Source organism: Phalaenopsis equestris, unplaced genomic scaffold, assembly GCF_001263595.1.
Source record: "Phalaenopsis equestris unplaced genomic scaffold, ASM126359v1 Scaffold000118, whole genome shotgun sequence".
NCBI classification, from domain to species: Eukaryota; Viridiplantae; Streptophyta; class Magnoliopsida; order Asparagales; family Orchidaceae; genus Phalaenopsis; species Phalaenopsis equestris.
In genome coordinates this window covers 914,025-935,703 of record NW_018164560.1, presented here as the reverse complement: position 1 = coordinate 935,703, position 21,679 = coordinate 914,025, and the positions used below count along the sequence as shown (strand labels likewise).

The window sequence follows — 21,679 nt, the reverse complement described above, 5'->3', positions numbered from 1 at the left end:
AGTTAAGGAGACATAGGATCTCCTTGTTTAATGCCTCTAATAGATTTGAAATAACCATGCTGCTTGTTGTTTTTCCTAAGTTAATGAGCTTTTGCTTGTAATTCTTTTTGTATTTTAACTATAATTTTATCATTTTTGTTGTGGTTTGGGTTAACTCCAATATCAATTGGTATCAGAGCTAGCCTAATTCAAGTCCTACCCTAAGGTTTCCTAGCATCCGTCCCTGCCCAAGCCACCTCCACCCAATTTTTTTTTTCATATTCCCAATCATAGACAAATTTTGACCTAACCCTAATTTTGGCTTGGTGATTTTTCAAAACAGCAACTATAAATTACTTTTCCTGCACCTTCAATTAGTCTCATACACACCCTCTTTCACCTATCAACCCTAATTCCTACCCATGCCACCAGGGAGAAATGTGCTATGCCCGAGCCTACTTGGGAGGAGATACAACTAGAGATCCATCGACTTCAACGGAAACTTACGGATATGGAGGATGAAATCTAGGGTGAAGTCACTCTCGATCGTGACATGGAAAGTTGAAGGGGCAAAAGAGATGAGAATTTCAACCCATTCCATAGGGAGGATTTTGGTGATGAAGAAAGGCCACAACTCTTTGGAATCCAATATCAGAGGAGACTGAGAGAGAGGAGGCCACATATTGAGGACATAGAGCTTTCAGAGTAAAGGTGCATCTCCCATAGTTCAATGAGGTATCGATCCCAACGACTTTATCGAATGTTTGTAGTTGGGAGTATTTGAGTATAAAGATGTTCCAAAAGATAAAAGGGTAAAACTGACTACATCAATTTTAGAAAGAGAAAGAGGTGATAAAACTTGCACAAGAATAGAGAAGACAATGATAAGATTATTAAGTGGGAAAGGATGAGGAAAGAGATGCAAAGGAAATACTTATCATCCCATTACTTCTGGACATGTTTCTAAGCCTCCACCATATATAGTAGCAAGTCCTATCTATGGAGGTGTTCACGGCCCAGTTTGACTATTTGTAGATGAAGTGCGAGTTGGTGGAGCCAGAGGAACAACCTATTGTCTAGGAGGCTTGAAGTACACTATCAATGACGTGGTACAACTGTAGTCCTATTAGTCACTTTGAGATGTCCAAACCTTAGCATTAAGAGTGAAACTTATCAGAAATAGAGCAGTCAACCATCCCAATTTAGTTAGCCACCCATAGATAGAGACATAAACAAGAGAACGCCTTTGAGAGTTGAGAAAATTGGTTTGGAAAAGGATAGAGCTACCTCAATGAGAAGAAACCTGTGAAGAGTAGTATGTCTGCTACAATCTTCATCAGAAAATGCTTCAGATCGCCTTCAGCTGCCTCATAAGCCAAGTTGTTTCTTTTACTAAGAAGGGTGCAATGGAGGAGGTTATTGACGAAGAGACTGTTGAGGAATAGGGTGAGGTGTATCATCTCCTACTGGATGAAGGTGAGATGCTCGTGGTTTGACGGATCCTACAGATGGAGAATACGAGGGATCCATAATGGCTTTGACACAATATATTCTATGCCCGTTGCACTGTGAACAAGGTGTGCAGTCTCATCATCTATGGAGGGAACAAAAAAAATGTGGCACCGTCAATGCAGATGGTAGAGAAATTGTGCCTCTTGACTTGGGCATTCCCAATCGTATTCTCTGACATGGCTGAAGAAGGAGAACAGTCAGTATTGATTGGAGGTGCCTAGTGGAGTTTTCGATTGGAAGCCAGCTGCAGGATCAAGTGTTGTGCAACGTAGTGCTCATGGATTTCTGTCTCCTTTTGTTGGAGAGATTGTGGCAATTTGCTCGTAGGATTTAGCACGACAGATTCAGAAACACCAGCTCACTCACCAAGGAGGGGAAACACATCATCCTATCGTCCTTCAACGAAGCCTGAGATCGCAAGAGTCCTTGCCAGCAGAGCAGCCCTGATGATACCAATTTTGGTGACGACAGAGGATAGGACTGAGACATCGACGCCTGACATGAGACAGTCACGACAGGGACCATTTATAGACATCACGTTGATAGCTTTTCTCCTTGGCCACCACCACTCGGGGAGGTTTCGATTACCCTCATTTCAGATCAGGTTGAGCCAAGTTTGGACTATTTTGAGAGGATTCAATAGTATATGTGTGACACGCTGGCCAAAGCTAGATCAATAGTGAGCTTTCAGAAGATTGGATCGAAATGGATGTTTGCTCGCAAGTGGGATAAGATCCTTGGGTGCCTTAGATGTCGGTGCATTCGTCGGTGGAATCCAGATGCTTTTTAGATCGCAGTCGAGAAGCCTTTAGCTCCAGGAGGTTATAATAGTTCCATCACCACAAACGAGTAGACAAAAATTTTGACAAATAAGATCGAAGCTCCCCTAATCTTGGGAGACTGACGTCCCAGTTTGTCCCAATTAGGGCAAGGAGCTTGCTACCACCCAAGTTGGGGCCTCCTAATTATCTTTTTATTATAAATAGGTTGCTTGTTGTGTTTAGGGTTAGTTTTTGCTGGCAGGACAACCGCAGACATCCCCTTTTTCCTTTTAGGGTTGTATCCGACGGCGAGAAGTTGCTCCGGCTTTCACTCGCCCCGAGGTGATGTGTATCTGTCCTTATATCCCTCAACTGCTTGCTGCTCTCCACCCTACGTACCTTGTTCCTGCTTTCTAGCCTCCATCCCGAGGGATTCTTCTCTGCTGCCTTGCAACACTTCCAACCTCACAAACTGTTACCGAAATACCTCTTCTGCTCCTCAACCTGCTGTCCAACCATCATAATCACGTCTAGAACCCCTGTCACTTGCTGTCCAACCATACCTTGTTCCATCTACTACTAGACGCTCCCTTGCACCGTAATTCCCTCCAAGTCCCTGTTACATGGTGTCCATCCGTATCCCTTCCACATATGGTTGATGGTTGCTGTCCAGCCGTCCCTCCCTAGACCTTCCACTGTTGCTATCGCCTAGATCTCCCATACCTTCCTGCTTACAAACTCCTCCATCCAATCTTATATCCCACCTATGAAGCTCCGATCCCACTACCTCAGCCGCAACCGATCACTCGCCGCCCACGCCGTTGGGTGTTGTTTGCGTTAAGTTGTTGTCTTTCCTAAGTTTAAGTGTTTTTGCTTGTAATCTCTTTTGAATTTTAATAATAATATTTTTATTTCTTTTGTGATTTGGGTTAACTCTAGTATCATTCATTAAACAATACGATCATGCACCCGACTATCAAGTTATTCCTTAAGACGAGTTCAATTATTAAATTATCATAATGTGCGGGATCATTTTTTTTCTAATAATGCCCCTCTATAACTCAAATGAAAAAAACATTTCAAGATAATCAAGTCCGAATTTTATTCATTAATGTGATTTGGGCAAATATCTCCTTGTAGTCTATCCTATAAGGTTGAGTGATACATTGGTCTGCTAATTTTGCTTTGTATTTGTCAAATTCACTATTAGCATTTTATTTTACAATAAAATACACTTGTTTCTAACTAGTTTCTTGTTTTCTAAGGAATTTGCGATGTGTTAGGTGTTGTTCTTTTTTATAACTGTCATTCTTAATTAGTATCCTTTTTCCATTCTTGTTTTTGGAGAGCTTTGTACACATTTCTAGGCATTGCGATGTTATTGATCTTAAGTTGTTATGATTGCTTAGTGTATCTCAAATTACTTGTGATAGAATATTGTGCGCAATTTCTTACCCTTTTATGAATATAATAAGTAATATAAGATTGCCACTTTCAACTCTTTCATCCAAACTATTCTCCAGGTTTGATTGACCTTGTTTTTGCCATGTTGTTTGACTTTAGGTTTTCTTAAAAACATAATGATGGGTTTCTTTATAATGGGTTCTCTACGTGTGATGGTCACTTTAGAGTTGTGGCAGGGAATTTAAGAGTCAAAGGTAGAACAATGGAGGCCATATGTATTTTGAGAGATGGATAACAAGATAGTGGGTTCATAGTGGTATACTTCACTGTTCCTTTCTGTGAGTAGAAAAGGCTATTTGTCAGGAATGTGATATTGATAGAAATAAAAAATATTTTTATTTTTATTTTTTCTGATTGTTGAGTTGTTTTTATAGCCCTGTTGAGTTAAAGAGCATCAAACAAATGCACATGTCATATCTTTTGGATCTAACATAGATTTGGTTGGAGGTGGTGTAGAAAAATAGAGCACCAAAAATGTATTGTTTGTAAGAAATTCAAAATTCTTTATTGAGGATATTGATCATAAAAGAAACTTATGGGTTCAAAACTTCAGTATTTTGAGTAGTTGCTGGTCAATAAGATGGCAGATATGAGGATGGATAGAGTTTTTGAACATGTTTGATTGTGCGTTTCCAAGAATTTGTAGTCTTTTTATGTTAGCAACTTCACTTTATTGAGGGGGCAGAGATTTTGTGTCCCAGTTTCATTCAACCTTTTGAGTAATGTCATGGGAGAAAAATCCTTTACATTGTGGATTGTTTGTATGGAGGTTTGAAACATTTTGTATGAGTTTCTGAAATCGTTTGAATAAATAGGGATCTTTAGATTTTTCTCTCATAAGATTGGTTGATCATACATTTGTATGGTTATCAACAAGGTTATGAACCACAGAGTTGCTTTTAAATTTGTAGCTCTAGCAGATTTTCACATGTCACTATGAATAAGGTAGAATGCTTTGGACCCTTTATTTGGCTAGGTGTAGGCAGCTTCAAGTTTAGCAAGAATACATATTTGCTTACATGGGGGAAAGAAACACAATATCTGTAGATACATAAATTTCGGGACAATATTTTTAGATAGGATAAATTAGGATGACCCGCATGTGTGTACTATAATATAATATGGGAATTTGAAAAGATGGATATGCCCATATATTGGTGTTTTGTTGGTGCTTGGTGGTGGCCAAGTAGTATTACTCATTCTTTTCATCAACACAACCAATTATCTTTCTTGTAGCTTGAGGTATTAAAATTTATACATCACTTTCCACATCTTTTATCAACATTCCAATCAATACTAAATTGTAAGTTAACTTGGGCATAAATGATACTACCTATAATAGTAGATTTGACACGTTGACTATTTTTTCCTTATAGCTAGAGATTTCTTACCCTTAGTAACCCAAAAATCAGTTGGGTTGACACCAATCTTGGGTTGCTAGATGGTGTAGGACTAGAAAGGAGGTGAAAAGAGCATAACAACTAAGAAATTGATGCAAACAATAGCTCGACAACAAAGATGAACAGGAAAACTGTAGATCGACTATAAAAATTGCGATGTTGGAGGTCTTCGTATGTTCGAGAGAGATTACCACCTAGATGTAATTAGGTTACAAACACACTACATGAGAAAGATGAAGAATTTAACAATCTGACAATAGAAAAACATGAGAGACTAGTTTTTAATGCATAAAACTCAAGAAAAAATTGTCCAAACGTAAACTCGTGATATATTTAAATGTTTCAAGCAAAAGAAACCTTGATTAATTAACCTAAATAGAAAATTTGGACTCTTAAGAAAGCTGAGCAATCCAATGGGAGTTGTGATCTATTCTCTCCTTCGACTGGTTGGGATTTGTTCTACCTGGGATGCCTGCATCATTCTTCTATGGTAAGAGGTTTCGTCATTGTCATTAGAAGCATTTTGATCCTTGTATTACAAACACATTTTAACAATTGAAAGTGACACATGTTATAGTCTCTTGGCATATCAATTTTGTACGTATTTTTATTAATCTTCTTGAAAATTCTGAATGGACCATTAAGCTTGAGCTTTCCAAAAGAATATGTGGGGAACCTCTCTTGCTTCATATAATTCATATGAAATCACCTTCTTGGAAAAACTGGGTTTTTTTGGCTTGATCCTTATTGTTTTGCTTAATAATTTTTTTCCGCACCTGTTCATGAATGGTTTAAATTTCCTTTATTCTAACCTTTGCATTAAAAAAAAATAAGCCTCTGCATTAACATGGGCTGAAAGGCTTGGATTATTAGGACTAACTCCAAGGGGGTGAGGTGATTCGCATTATAATATATTTCGAAAGGGCTCTGATTTGTAGACTGGCTAGTGGAACGATATAAGCAAATTCAACTCGGGGGAGGATCAGATTCCACTGTATAATATTCTTACCCATAAATCACCTGAGTAGGTTAACTAAATTGCAATTCATCATTTTTTGTCTGTTCATCTATTTGTAGGCGAGCTGCTGAACCCTTAAGTCCTCCAAAAGTTACTAAAATGTTTTACATCTCTATAAAATCTCTATAAAATGTAAAGTAAATTTTTTAAGCATAGATAAAGTGTTATGTATGTAAAAATTGATGTTTAAATTTTAGATATAAATACATAAAAATGGCGTGGTATGTATGTAAAATATTAAAATTTTGTAATTATTTTTAAAATTATGATCAATATATATATTCATGTAATAATTACTTATTAAAGTATGTTATAAATATATTAAACTAATATATTTTCATATTAAATTCTAGGTTTAGACGAGTGTATACTTTATTATTTTGAGTTGATTATAATTTAAAGCTTTAAATTAAATTATCATTTCTATTGATATATTAAAGATTAAAAAAATAATATAATTTTATGGCATGGTCATATCAGAATATTAGCGTTTTTAAACTTTTATAGAAGTTTTCAAGTGATTCAAATTAAGTGGCCTAAAAATATATTTTGCTATCTAAATAGTGTAGTGTCACAAACATTAAATTTATTAATGTAATAAATTTGCACCCCCTCCTCCACCACCACCTCCTCCTCCTCAAAAGCAGGCTGGTTCTACCTCAGATTGTGCTATTCAAAGTACCTTAAAATCTCCCATAAATGCTTTAAGTGATTCTATTTGGTACGGCTGTACACCGAGATATCATCAAAATTTATAACAATGACTTTTCCAATAAATGCTCTCATAACCTTGTTCATCAGCCGATAAAAGTACCCGACGCATTGGACAAGCCACAAAGCATGACTGTAGGCGTGCAATCCATCTTGGGTCTTGAAAGTTATCTTTCACTCTTCTCCTAATTTTATCTTGATACGATGGTCACTACTACACAAATTAATATAAGAGAATATGCTGATCTTTTGTAGATGATTCAATAATCATCTAACTGTGGAATGAAAAATTGATACTTGATGGTGATTTTATTCATAACCTTGATATCAATACACATATGCTAAGAGTAATCATTCTTTGGCATAGTTAGAGCTGAAACTGCACACAGGCTGTAGCCATCAAATCTATAACTTGCTTGTGCAACTCATGTTTAACTGAGCACATTTGGTAGGTAGGTTGGATTGAGAGAATAGACCATGAAACAAAATCTATGGTATCTCCCTTAGTGATAGTGAACGAGTAGGTAGACAATTGGTTTGAATATTCTTAACTTCTCTCAGTAGAGGTGCTATATATGGTATTAGCTTCTCGAATCCACTGCTTTCTGAGACCACTAATACGAAACTCTCAAGGCTGGTAGGAAGATAAGATGGGTCATTTAGTCTTAGATTTTTTGTGGATGCTTATTGCCTTGAGCTCCTAAGGGTGTGATGCACCTTCCTTGGAATGTGTATGCATTCTTGTAGCCATCATAATAATTGCAACGATCATACTACCAAGGATTACCCATAAGGATGTGATATTCATCTATAGGTACGCATTACATCACATGACCTTACAATTTGTTTGCAATAGAGGACTCTACAAAACATTTTTTATCGACAATAATCTCATTCCTTTTCTTCAACTAAGGGAAAAACACTGTGTTTTCTTCTGTGTAGCAAGGCTTTACTTGTATATTATTTGGGTAGACATCACATTTTTACAATTGCTTCCATCTTTGATAAGATTTTACATTTTTCCTTTCTCTCGATACTACTAGTACAGAAAATATTTTGATGAAGTCATTGATCTCTTGTGGGTTCAGTTCGAAGGATCCGTCGAGCCATTAACATTTCTCTTTCGTTGAATTGATGTTGTTACTTCTTCACGTCCTTATATTCTCATGCATCTTCAATGTTACTATTCATTTTTTATGTTTAGGGAATTAAATCACCCATTTGTTTGGGCAATTAGATGCATGTGCTCAAATCATGGAACTTGAAGTATTTCATGGGTCTAAGGTTTTGGTGTTGGTGCATCACGTCTTTTCTCTACCTAAGCAAATTTCTTGTTTGGTGGAGCCGACCTCGGTGCTCTAGTAGGTATGCTTTTGCTGCCTAATCCTAAAGTTGAGCCCTATCTGTAGGGCATGTTGGACTCCTAGTGATGATGTTGCTTCTCCACTTTCAAATATAGGGCTTTACGCCGAGTAAGAATCAATAACGTTGCAATTGCACCATATTGCCATTAGCTGGCTTTAATCCTCTAAGGTACCTTGCTGTGTGTGCCCTGTTTTCACCAACTCATATTTCAAAATGAGTTAATTAAATTCGGCTATATATGCCTCTATAGATAAATCTCTGTGGTTTATATTTAGAGTTATGGGAACATATCTTGTTGATAGTATGGGAGAAAGTATTTCCACTACATCTCTCTTTTCATTTTAGGCCATGTATTGATTTTACTCTTTTTACTATTGAAGACACTTCAAATTCTCTCACTATAGATAAACATTTTTCTTGAGTTTGGTGAATGATAATACTACTCTCTTGTCATTAGAAAGATCCTTGTAGTAAAAAAATCATTCGATTGTTTGGAGCCACTGAATAACAATTGTTTGAATCTTAACGTCTGCCAAAAATTTCACCTCAAAATTATTATCTTCTTTGATATTCCATGCAAAAATGCCAGTGCATTGATTTTTTATCATTGAAATCTTATTGGCGGAAGGGTTTAATTTTCTTTATCGATTAAATGAATCGCTGTCATGGTTATGGGTGACTTCCTTGAATTGTCTCCTTTCAAACTTAGCTGATTTTTATTTTAGTTGGAGGATTTCTCTTTACATATATTTTAATGTAAGCTTTTGGACACCTTTTAAAATGTTTCTCTTAGGCGGTTTGGTGTCCCTTCACGCATTTATGGTTTTAGCCTAGATAATGACGGTGGTTTAGGTATTTGCCGGGCTCTGATGGGACAATCTGACTAGAAAATAACTACAAAGAGTAGTCTTTAGTGCATAAAATGCAAGCAAAAAGTGTCCAAACAGAAATTTACAACAAATTTAAATATTTCAATAAAAAGACACTGGTTAATAGGCTAAATTGGTAAATTGGGTTCCCAAGGAGCTGGCTAACCCCATGGGGGGGGGGGGGGGGGGGGGGGGGAAGTTGTAAAGTGAATTGATTCTTCCCTAGACCGGTCATGAATCGTCCTGCCTGGGAGGCGGATGTGCATGTCTTATGATATGATGTCTTTGTATTAATAATCCAACATGTTCTGGTTCTTGAGAGCAAGGAACAACTTATATTATTATTATTATTATTATTATTATTATTATTATTTTTGTGTCAAAGCAACCATAGAATTTTATTGTTTTTGAGTATCAGCTTCATTTTTTCTCTTTAGTCGATTGAGTGGAGGCTTAGCGTCTCCATTTGTTCAAATGTGAAACCCAGAGACATGGTTTGATATTTCTCTGCAATATATGTCCCTCTTTGCCATTTCTTTTGGTTTTGCATTTATCTCCGAATACTTGTCTTGGATATGATATAGTTTGTGACATTACTCACACAACTCCTTTATTTTGGCTTAAGTGCTTTGACCTCATACTTTTTATTGGTGGCCATTACTGTAGATCCATCAAGTTTTTAGCTTTGAGTGTTAGATGAGTTTGGTATTTTAGTCATCCTGGCACATCTTCAACTTTATTTTCTCCTACTGCGACTAACAAGTCTATTATTATATGGAAATTCTTAATTCCAACTAATCTTTCTAAAACCTCTTATCGTTTTTAGGTGAGGCCTTAGAGGAAATTATTTAGTCATTCTTTTAATAGCCATTTTTCATATTTTTTGCGTTGCTTGAATATTTATATTCTACTACATAGATATAACCTTTTCTTGTCAAAAGTAAGCTACAGAGTTACAATATTCAGTTGTGTTGTTACTTTGCCAGATTTTTTTTTTTGATTTGAGTTATAATCTCAAAATATATAGCTGTGTTTTTTTGATCTTAGTTGATCTTGCGGACTGCACGTTGTTTCTCCAATCTGTTTTGTAGAAGATACATACTCTTCTAATCTTTGGCTTCATGGAATTGATGTGCCTAGCAATCACAATAGAATTCTGTTTCCCAAGGATTGTTATTTGATGTTTCTTTGAATTATTTTCTTGCATTTTTTCCAAGACGTTTGGCCTTTTCTCTTTATCCAATGAGAAGCATGATTGATCGGAACCTTTCACAAAAATTAGTTACAAAATTTAATTCCATTAAGCATGTGTTGAGTGATTTTGAGCTATTTTCATGGAATGAAAATTTGTTTCATGATTGATTTTGGCGATGTTCATACTTCTAGTGCAGGAGAGTGCCTTTGTGGCCAACCCTTCATGGCATGCTTGATCTCCATTGAACTTTAGGTCATCTGTTAGAACCTCTCCCTGATACCGTACAACAACAACAACAAACAAGCCTTTATCCGACTAAGTTGGGTACATGAATCCTTTTTCTCCATTGTGTCCTATTGAGTATCATATATATTCATTTAATTCTAATAAGTTAAGATCATTTTTTATACAATATGCCAAAGAAATAAATTATATTTCTTGAGAGGTTTTCTTGCATCTCTTGCTGATTTAAGGGTTTTTATATACATTTACATCAAAAACAACAAAGAGATTGCTATAGGAACAAATTAAATTATATATGCATGCCCTTCATTTTTTTTCCAAGAACAAAATATCGTGTGAATAAATGCAACAAGTCAGGAAATATTTAGGACATTAATAGATGGCAAAAAATAATGCTTAAAGCAAAGGAAAAATGAGAAACACAACTCCCACCCATTGCAGCCTGATTGCGCAATAGCTGGTGTTCTTCACTAAGGAAATTAGTTTGACGATTGGCTGCAAGCAGTGGAGAACATGAATCCATTGGCAGCTGTGGTGATTGATGAACCAGGATAATTTTAGACATGAATGCACTCTATAATAAACGCTGGCTGTTGTGATTGTGGAAATGGCTTGAGTAATTTCAATTTAAATTATTCCTTGCTATGTAGTTCTCTTATTTGCCAACATAATCCCATCCCTAGTAAGTTTAAAGTATAAAATAAAGAGGGTGAGGGTGGGGGTTGGATGCAAACCATAAGGCTAGGAATTTTAATGTTGCTCAGAGTATGTCAACTTTGAAATATGAATCAATATCTTGCCAGGTTTCATTTTTTCTTAGCAACTTCTAACCCATTTTGAAAGATATTAAGTTGGCTGATATTTTTAATTAACTTCTTATTTTACAGGCATCCAGCGGAAACTCATGGTTGGGCTCACTTATCGCGACCATTATTGGAAATCTTAAAGTTACCATTAGCAATGTTCATATCAGATATGAGGATTCCATTAGGTCTGTCTATTTGCTGTTTCTTTTATATTCTTGTGCCATCCTACAAAGCTGAGTTGTTATAGGTTAGTCTTTGAATGTTTTCATGGCGAATATTTAAGTTTTGTAAGTGTATGTTCCAGCAATCCAGGGCACCCTTTCTGTTCTGGGATAACATTATCAAAGCTTTCTGCTGTCACTACCGATGAGCAGGGCAATGAGACCTTTGACACTAGTGGAGCTCTTGATAAATTGCGCAAGGTTAGTAGCATATCATTCTATTTGTATTAGATACATTCAAGAACTACCTTATTCTTTTGTGTCCTTCATCTTATGCATTTTGATATTGATGTATTTGATTTATGGCTTATTTAGTTTTTTCTCTGTTTTTTTGGAAATTTTGTGTGAATGATTGTCATTTGAGCATGTTTGCCAATTATAAGTGAAGTTATACAGGATGTTGAGAAATGATGTAGCATATATACAAGAGAAGGCACTCTAAACTATATATATATATATATATAGAATTTTTTGCTACATTCAAATTGATTTATGATATCATTGAACAAAGAATAGGTATATGCAAATATCAAGCTTTCTTTTTCTTGGCACAGTACTTCCTGCTTGCCTCATGATTATGATGTTTTGCTGATTAGCTTTTCCATACGTCCTGAGTATTGGAGTAGGGTTTCCAGTGTAGCATTCAGTGACCTAGATTTATGATTTGATCATAGTTGTGAGAATTGAGTGGAACATCAAGTTTTTATCATGTTATTATTTCTTTTATTATGGAGAAAAAGAACGTGCATAATTCCTGCAACAGCAGCCTAAAATTTGGAGCTGAATTTTTTTTCTTTCTAATTTTGAATGAGCTGAATATTATTGCTTGATACTTATTTTTTTAACTTCTGGTAATATACATTATGGACGATGTTCACGTTGCAAACAATGCTTAAATGAAATGAATTAAGTTGTTTGGGTTCACAGCATTGATAATTGCAATAACTTGAAATAATGGTTTACTACATTCTGTTGACATTAATGGTTCTAAAATATTACTCTTTTTTCTTTGTCATTACATTGCTAATAATGTTATAATCCTGTCATATGCATTAAGGGTTTATTTAGTCAATTATTTTCTGGATGGCAGTGTTAGCTGGATTATTATGCTATTGTGATTTTGCTATCTATTAAATGCAGTGTGTTTGGTTCAGTTGGACTTGAACAATGTAGTTTAAGCAGAGTACCATTGATATTACGCTCTTTTTTTTTCTTGTTTTGTGCATCATTGTTGTCATTACTAGCCTAATTCTAAATGTTGATGCATTTGACTGATGTCTATATGTCATCAAAATATGAACTGAATTTCAATTATGTAATTATATTATTTAAAGTCGCCCTTAAGCATAACTAATTTTGCTAATAACATGGCACAATAGCATATACCAAATACCATTGGACTAAACAAGTTATTTGTTCTTTTTTGGCATCTAAGGAAAAATAGTGTTTTCAGCGCAACAACCTTACTGGACTGAAGCTCACTGTTGTTGTTGGTTGTTTGTAGCTATGTATTTTCTTTTGTACTGTATTGATAAAAAAAAGGCCATGGAAACTTACGAAGTGGGTTGTTGTTTATGTTACCTAACATGTATGATCCATATTTAGCAATGATTTTCATCTATTTCATTTGACTAAATAGCTGTCTGACATTTTAAAGCATGGATTGGTGTTGAATATTTTTGATTTTTTATAGTTTGACTTTGGTGGTGATTACCAATTTGGGGATTAACATACATATCACCGCATTTTTATCAATTTACCTATCTATCGCCTGAACAATTATAGGATGATTTGCATGCAAACTGCACAATTCTTGTGTGTTCACATATCTAGTGCCTAATGATACCAGAGTTAACCCAATCCATGATGGAAAATGGAATATTATTGCTGAAATTCTAACTGGTTACAATGACTCTTCAAAACAGGAAATAAACGATAAAACATATAAAACAAAAGCCTACGGCGAAAGCCAAGGGGGTGGGAGGTGGCTGGATAGCAGGTAGATGAATTGTTCGGGGAAGGCGACAGTGGTAGGTTGAGTTAGAAGGGTATCACCAACGGTTGGATCCGGTGGAGGGAACTACGACAGTGGTTGGAGCTGGAGGAGGGGGCTGCGACAGCGGATGGAGCTGGTGGAAGGTGTTTAGATAGGCTGTTGCAGTGATTGGAAGATTGGAGAAGGCTACGAATAGGTGTGGAAGGCCTGGGAGTGATTACGATAGGGTTTGAAAGGGGCTAGAGGGGTTTTGCGGCAAGTCCTTGAAGGATTGAAGGGGTTCGGTGACAACAAGGGTGAGTTAAGAAGGGAGTTGGGGAGGTAGATATCCCCGCAGGATCGAACTATGGCTGGAGCATCCATTCCGACCCTTCGAGAATGTCACCACCCCATACGAGTTATAGCCGAAGCACCCTGTCGCCGTTGGATACAACCTTTGAATGGGAAAAGGGGATGCTGGTGGCTGTCCAAAAAAGAATCTCAACAAAAATTAATCCTAAATAGAAAATAACATCTATTTATAATATTAGATAACTAGGAGTTCTTGGGAGGCGATCCTAACCCAAACAATTGGCCGGCCAGCCCCTATTGCTTCCCTTCTTGAACCGGTTGAAGTGTTCGGCCGCCTGTTCAGGAGATCCCCTTGTCAGTCTCATGGTGTTGGGAGAGGTTCGACTTCATTTGTCGAAGCTTCTGGTTCCTCGTAGTACGACATTAGGTTGGCTCAATTGCAGATAGCAAAAATGATGCAATCTCTTGGTAGGTCAATCCTGTAGGCGTTGACATTCCGCATCATGCTATGATAGAGGAAATGTGCATTCTCTTTTGACACTTTCTAAGCTGGGGCTGCATATAGATGTAGGTTTCCGCAAGATAACTCTCGGGTCCTTAAGTCTGAAATTTTCTCTTTCCACCTCTCATGCTCAGTTGAATGTAGTCTATAACCAATTATGTGAAGAGAAATTAACTTTTGGTTGAAATCTCTAACTGGAGGTGCCATTCTCACTAACGACCACACAGGAGACATCTCTTCTTCACTAATAGGTCCTAAATTCCATTAACGAATTTTCTTCTTCTTCAAGCCCCTAAGACCAGTTTCAAAGCTGGGGCTCATTCCTCCTGTCGGGAAATTTGATCGTAGGTACATTGTTGAGCTGAATCTAATTTCTAAATAACTCCATTTAATCTTCCAGACGCGGCACAAAATGGTTTCATTTTTGATATGATGGACTTCCTTCAATAGGGGCAACTTGGATAGAAATCTATAGATTTGAGAAGTCTTAAATCTCTTATCTGACATTGCCATGCCTCTGATGACTGTTCCTCGACCTCAAGATTGCCTTAGACAATCACTTTTAATTTGGTTGGAGTCTCTCTCATGGACTCAACTGAAACTATGTGTATTTTTTCCTCATTATATGGAAATTAGTAGTCGTGCTTTTTGTCCTTATATTCTTTAGTATCTACTATGTCATTGCTCTTTTCTTAAATAACTTCTTGCACAGTGAAATATATCATACACCTAATTGTGCAATTTGCTTCAATATTTCCAAATCCATGACACTTGAAACACTTTCTGGCTAGGATGGATTTGGGAATGCAGATTGATGCTCTCTGTTCTCCCCGCTGAACTAGTGTTTTCTCAAACGGGCTCAGCATGATGTTCTCTTGGGTGTACTTTAGCTATAAAATCCTGAGGTTGAACCCTGTGTGTAAGTTACGGTGGTCGCTCGATAATGTCTACTTTTAAAGCTGGGGTTTGAACATCTGGTTTGTAGTGAGCAGGTAGAAATTGGCTTTTCATCTCCCGTTTCTTCTTGAACCATGTAGAAATTTAAAATTTTCGTCCTCGTTGGTGTAGTTACTTATGATTTTGCCACCAAAATAATGTACCATTCTTCAAATTGCTGGTGGCTAGTTTCACCATTCTGCCCGGTGGGACATCCTGACACTCGAAGACATTTCAAAGTCCAGAGCGAGTCGATGACCCCGCCCAGATCTATGTGTTTGTCAAAATATTGTATGTCCACCTTTACTTTCCAATTTTCGCTTCTCAGATGTTCCACGTCCAATCTTAAAGATAGAGACATTTCATCCTTGGAATTAGAATGATGGAAGAAATTCACTCCATGCATTCGATATAGCAAGTCATCATTGTGGTTACAAGTGACTTATCCAGATTGCCTCCTCTCCAAAGTGGCAAGACTTTGTTGTTTTTGGTGGGTTTTCCACTGCATATTTTCCCTAAAAATCTATTGGACCTCTCTGTGAATTCTTTATAAACAACATCGTGTCCTTTCCTCTCGATTCAACTTCCGAATATTGACTCCTCAGTGGGACGATTAGGTTTTAGGTTTTAGGAGGTGAAAGAGGGTGTATGAGATTGATAGCGCGTGTAAAAAAAATATTTCGGGTTGCTGATTTTGAAAATCAGTAAGAGGAAATTAGGGTTATGTCAAGATTTGGCCATGGTTTGGGAATAAGAAAATAATTTTTTTGTGGGATTGACTTGGTTAGGGGCAGATGCTGGAAAACTCTAGGATAACACTAGGATTAGCGTAGTTTTTGTACCAATTGATGCCAGCGTTAACCCAAACCATGATGAAAACAAAGATATTTTCCTGAAATTTAAATTGATTACAACGAAGACACTCCAAAATAGGAAATAAATAACAACAAACATAAAATGACATTATATGGCAATGGCAAGGGCTTGGGAGTCGGCTGACAGTAGGTAGATGGCCGGTTCAGGGAAGAAAGCAGCAATAAGGTGGGTTAGAAGGGTATCAGTTGTGGTTGGATCTGGTGGAAGGGGCCGCAGTAGTAGCTGAAGCTGATGGAAGGAGTTGAGACAGCTGTTGGAGGGGGTTGGGCTGGTCTTCTGCAACGACTAGAAGAGTTGGAGAAGGTTGCAATTGGGTGTGAAAGTCCTGTGAGGGATTACAACAGGGTTTGAAAGGGGCTAGAGGGGTTTGCAACAAAACTTGGATGGAGGGGTGAGTTTAGAGGAGAGTTAGGAAGAATAAATATTTCCGCAGGATCGAGCTACAGCCGGAGCACCAATCAGACCCTTGAAAACGGTCACCACCTTAGATAAGATACAACCAAAGCACTTTCTCGTTGTCAGATACAACCCTCGAAGGAGAAAAGGGCTTGCCGACAACTGTATAAACATAAATCATAGCAAAAACTAACCCTAAACAAAAGATAACATCTATTTATAATATTATATAACTAGGAGCATTTGGGCGGCAACCCTAACCCAAACAATCGGTCGACCGACCCCCCTTGTCTCTATTCTTAAGTTGGCCCAGCGGCTTAGCCATCGGTTCAGTGGATCCCGACAGTATTTCTTAGGTTTGGGGTATGACTTCATTTGTCGAAACTTCTGATTCATCGTAGTACGATGTCAGATCAGCTCAGTTGCAGATAGTGGAAATGGCATAATCTCCTAGTAAATCAATCCTATAGGGGATATTCCATAATACGTCTTGATAGTATAAATATGTATGTTCTTTTGACACATTCTGAGTTAAAGCTGCATATAGATATATGTTTCTACAAGATAATTCTTTGGCCTTTTAGTTTGAAATTTTCTCTTTCCACTTCTCGCACTCAGAAGAATGTGACTGATAACTAAGTATGTGAAGAAAAATTAACTATGGCTGAAGTCTCTAACGGGAAGCACCACTTGCACTAGTAACCACTGATGAGACACCTCATTTCCATTGATAGGATCTTGGTCCAATTGAAGAATTCACCTCCCCTAAAACCAGTTTCAAAGCTAGTGGTCATCCCTTCTATTGTGACATTTGATGATGGGTACATTACTGAGCTGAATCTAATTTCCGAATAACTTTATCTAATCTTCTAGACGTGGCACAAAAGGGTCTCACTCCTGACATGATGAATCTTTTTCTGTATGGGCAAATTAAGAATTCTACAGATCTGAAAAGTTTTAATTTCTCTTATCTGGGTTTCCATGCCTTTTGGTGTCAGTTCTCGTCCTGAAGACTGTCATAGATAATCACAGTTAATTTTGTTGGAGTCACACTCATGTACTCAACTAAAATTTTAGGTATTTTTGCTTATTAGATGGAAGTTGGTACTTTTTCTTTGTGTCCTTATTTTCTTCAGTGTTTACTGTGTCATTTATTTCTTTCTTCAACAGCTTCTTGCTTAGTGAACTATATCTTACCCCTAACTGTGCAATCTATTTTAATATGCTCAAATTCGTGGCACTCGAAACACTTCCTAGTTAGGATGGACTTGGGAATGCAGATTGGTGCCGTGTGTTCTCCCTTCTGAACTAGTGTCCCTTTTGACCGGGTTAGCTTGGATATTCCCTTGGGTGTTCTCTGACTGTAACATCTTGGGGTTGAACATTGTCTATAATTTGTAGTGATCGTTCGGTGATGTGGTCTTTTCACTTTTCAAGATGGGGTCTAAATATCTAGTCTGTAGTGAGCTGGTAGGAACAATCACAACATCTCCCATTTTATCTTTAACCTGGTAGTAATTTTATCATTTCCTTCTCGTTGGCATAGGTACTTTAAATTTTGCCACCAAAATAATGCTCTATTCTTCAACTTGCTAGCGGCTAGTTTTATCATTCTGTTTCGTGGGATGTCTTGACACTCAAAAGATACATTCCAAAGTCCATAGCCAGTTGATGACCTCGCCAGGATCCATGTGACCGCCAAAATGTGGTAAGTTCACCTTTACTTCTCAGTTCTGGTTTCTCACATATTCCATGTCAAATCTTTGAGGTAGAGATTCTTCATCCTGTAATTAACATGATGGAGATTAACTCCGTTCGATCTTGCAAGTTTCTATTGTGGCTACGGGCGACCCATCTAGATTCCCACTTCCCAAAAGTGGCAAGCCTTTATTGTTGTTAGCGGTTTCCCACTGCTCGTGTCCTTTCCCCTTGATCCGGCTTCTGACTATTGACTCCTCAGCGGCGTTGCTAGGTTTTAGGTTTTGGGAAGTGAAAAATGTTGTTTGAAATTAATTGTGGGCGCAAAAAAGCTATTTTGGGTTACCGATTTTGAAAATTAGTAAGAGGAAACTTGGGTTAGGTCAAGATTTGGTTATGATTTGTGTCTAGGAATGTAAGTGTTTGGTGGGGGTGGCTTGGGTAGGGGAGGATGCTGGGAAACCATAGGATAGGACTAGATTTAAGCTAGCTTTGATACCAATCGATACTAGAGTTAACTCAATCCACAATGAAAAATAAAAATATTATTGCTGAAATTCAAATTGGTTACAACGAGTCTTCTAAACAGTAAATTAACGATAACAAACATAAAATGACACCCTAGAGCGACGATGAAAGGGGTGGGAGACAGCTGGATAGTAGGTAGATAACTGTTTTTGTGAAGGCAGTAGCGGTAGGGTGGGTTAGTAGGGTATTGACAATGGTTGGATCTAGTGGAGGGCACCATGACAGTGGCTGTAGCTGGTGGAGGGGTCTGTGGTAGCTGTTCGAGGGGGTTGGAACGGGTTGCTGCAGCGACTGGAAGAGTCGGAGAAGGCTGCGACTGGTATGGAAGGCCTGTTAGCGATTACGACAGGGTCTGAAAGGGGCAAGAGGGGTTTGCGGCAAGATCTAAAAGGCTGGGAGGGGTTCAATGATAGAAAGGGTGAGTTCAGAGGAGAGTTGGGAAGGATAAATTTCTCTGCGAGATCGAGCTACAGATGGAGCACCACTCGAACCCTTGGAGACTGTCTCTACCTTGGACATGTTACAACCAAAGCATCTACTCACAGTCGGATACAACCCTTGATGGGGAATGAGGACGCTGGCGGCTGACCAAACAGAAATTTCAACAAAAACTAACACTAAACAAGAAATAACGTCTATTTATAATATTAGATAACTAGGAGCACTTGGGCGACATCCTTAACCCAAACAATTGTGCTGACCGACCCGCCTTGCCTCCCTTCTTGAACCGGTCCAGTGGTTTAGCTGCCGGTTCAGGAGAACTATGCGTCACCAATTTTTACATATATGCCACGTCAACTATGCAGGAAAAGCTGTATTTCAAATTTTCACTTTATAAAAGTTAGAAGTTTTTTTTTTTTTGCTAAATGCTAAATGTGATATGAAATATTTAATATTTGGGTGGTATAGATGTAAAAAAGCAAAATTCAAGTGTTAGATATTTAAATACATAAGTGGTTGGTATTTAGGTAAATGCCCCATCATTATATTTACATAAATAACACTTTAATCTCTAAATAGCATCCAAAATGCCATTATCATTAACTTTTCTAAAATGAAATATACCTTTTCATGCATGTATTTTGATGTTTGGATGCTAGTGCTATATAAGTAAATAAAAATATTTTAATGTTTTATTTGTAAATACATAACAATTCAGTGGTATGTAGACAAATGCCCTATTAAATTTGTAATTCTTTAGTGTACTTTTTGGGTCTCATGAGATGTCTTTGATGCTAATGATCCTTAATTTTCTTTTATTTCCTTTGGAAGTTTATCAATTTTTTCATATTACTGCATTCTTTTCTTTTCCTAATTTCTGGAACCATTACCTTCTTTTCTAGTCCTTCCAATTGCTGCGATTGGCTGTGTATCATGATAGTGACAGCATTCCATGGAAGCTTGGAATGAGCTGGGAAGATTTGAACCCTGCTGATTGGACTGAGGTTTTATGAAATTTCATTTTGGTTATCTTGTGTTCTACTTTGTTTTAAGCTCTATGCGGTGACATACAAATCCATTGATTTCAAATTTTGGACGTTGTAGATTTTCCAAGATGGAATTGGTGAGCTTGATGGTGATAGAACTGTGTCTTTGTGGGCAAAGGATCGAAGATACTTGGTATCCCCTATAAATGGTGTTCTTAAATACCATCGTCTTGGAAAGCAAGAAAGGCAGAACCCCCAAATACCTTTTGAGAAGGCCTCACTTTCCTTGAGTGATGTTTCTTTCACTGTTTCTGAGGTCCTCTGCAGTTTATAAATAATATGATCGATTGTGATATTTATCATAGTTATGTAAAAATGATCTCATCATTTCAACATTTTTCAGGCACAATATTATGATGGGATAAAATTACTGGAAGTAGTTTCAACCTATAAGACACGAGTTGAGGTTTCTCATTTGAGACCTGTAGTGCCAATTTTTGAAGATCCTCATTCATGGTGGCGCTATGCGATGCTGGCTAGCATGCAGCAGAAAAAACTTTGGTCTGTTTTGTATTCCTTGTAAACTTTTGGAGCTTCACCTTCGTTATGATAATTCTGTTAAAATGGATTTAGTTTGACTTTTCAGAATCTTTAATCCATCAAATTAAAATTTCTTTGGCTGCCCTTTATCCATCTTTTTAAATCTCAATGTCTCTTACGATGAATTGTTTGGTTTTTGAAGCCTTCTAGTTCTATACAAATCTTCTCTTCTGTAGCTATTTGTTCTCCTGGGAAAGGATCAAGCATCTTTGTCAACTTCGACGGCGCTATGTTCAAATTTATGCTAATATTTTGCAACAGTCATCCAATGTGGATATTTCTGCCTTGCGACAGATTGAGAGGATTCTTGATTCAAAAGTTATATTACTTTGGAGGTATTATTTGATGAAAATATGTATCTTCTGTTGTTTCTGTTCTGAAATTTTCTTCATACCGATATTACTTTTTTTTTATTATCTTCCCATTTACTTTGTTCCGATATCTATGTTGTACTAATTACCGTCTGTATGTTAAGGTTGCTTGCACATGCTAAGCTCGAGTCAGTGAAATCAAAGGAGGCATCTCAGCAGAAGGGCGCCAAGAAAAGAAGCTGGTGGTCCTTTGGATGGTTTGTAGCAGAAAACTCCTATTAATTATGTCATCTCTTTTTATAATTCAGTGTTTTGTTGATGATAATATTACATGTAGGTCCAATTTCTGGTGGTCTTTCCTGTTTAGGATCCTTCATTTGTAGTGTAGAGGATTTTATAGAATGCCTCGTTTAGGTATCCCAATGTTCCATTTCTCCATAAGTGGTTGGCCGTTTATGGCCCTTATACCCACTCGCATGTGGTCACCATCAGTTATATTCTGGCTGTTGTTTGGATTTCTTGATGCATACATGTACTACGTTCAGCTAAGGTTTCCTAACCAGTAGTTCTAATA

General features: G+C 37.3%; 1 protein-coding gene across 1 annotated transcript in view; it reads left to right on the top strand.

Annotated features, from left to right (window-relative positions):
• LOC110021050 overlaps positions 1–21,679 on the top strand; it is a 194,067-nt gene that overhangs the window by 21,680 nt on the left and 150,708 nt on the right. The window contains 7 exon segments of the mRNA XM_020719380.1: positions 11,405–11,508; positions 11,628–11,745; positions 20,111–20,212; positions 20,313–20,510; positions 20,598–20,755; positions 20,971–21,129; positions 21,270–21,362. Coding sequence (XP_020575039.1) covers positions 11,405–11,508; positions 11,628–11,745; positions 20,111–20,212; positions 20,313–20,510; positions 20,598–20,755; positions 20,971–21,129; positions 21,270–21,362 — 932 coding nt within the window.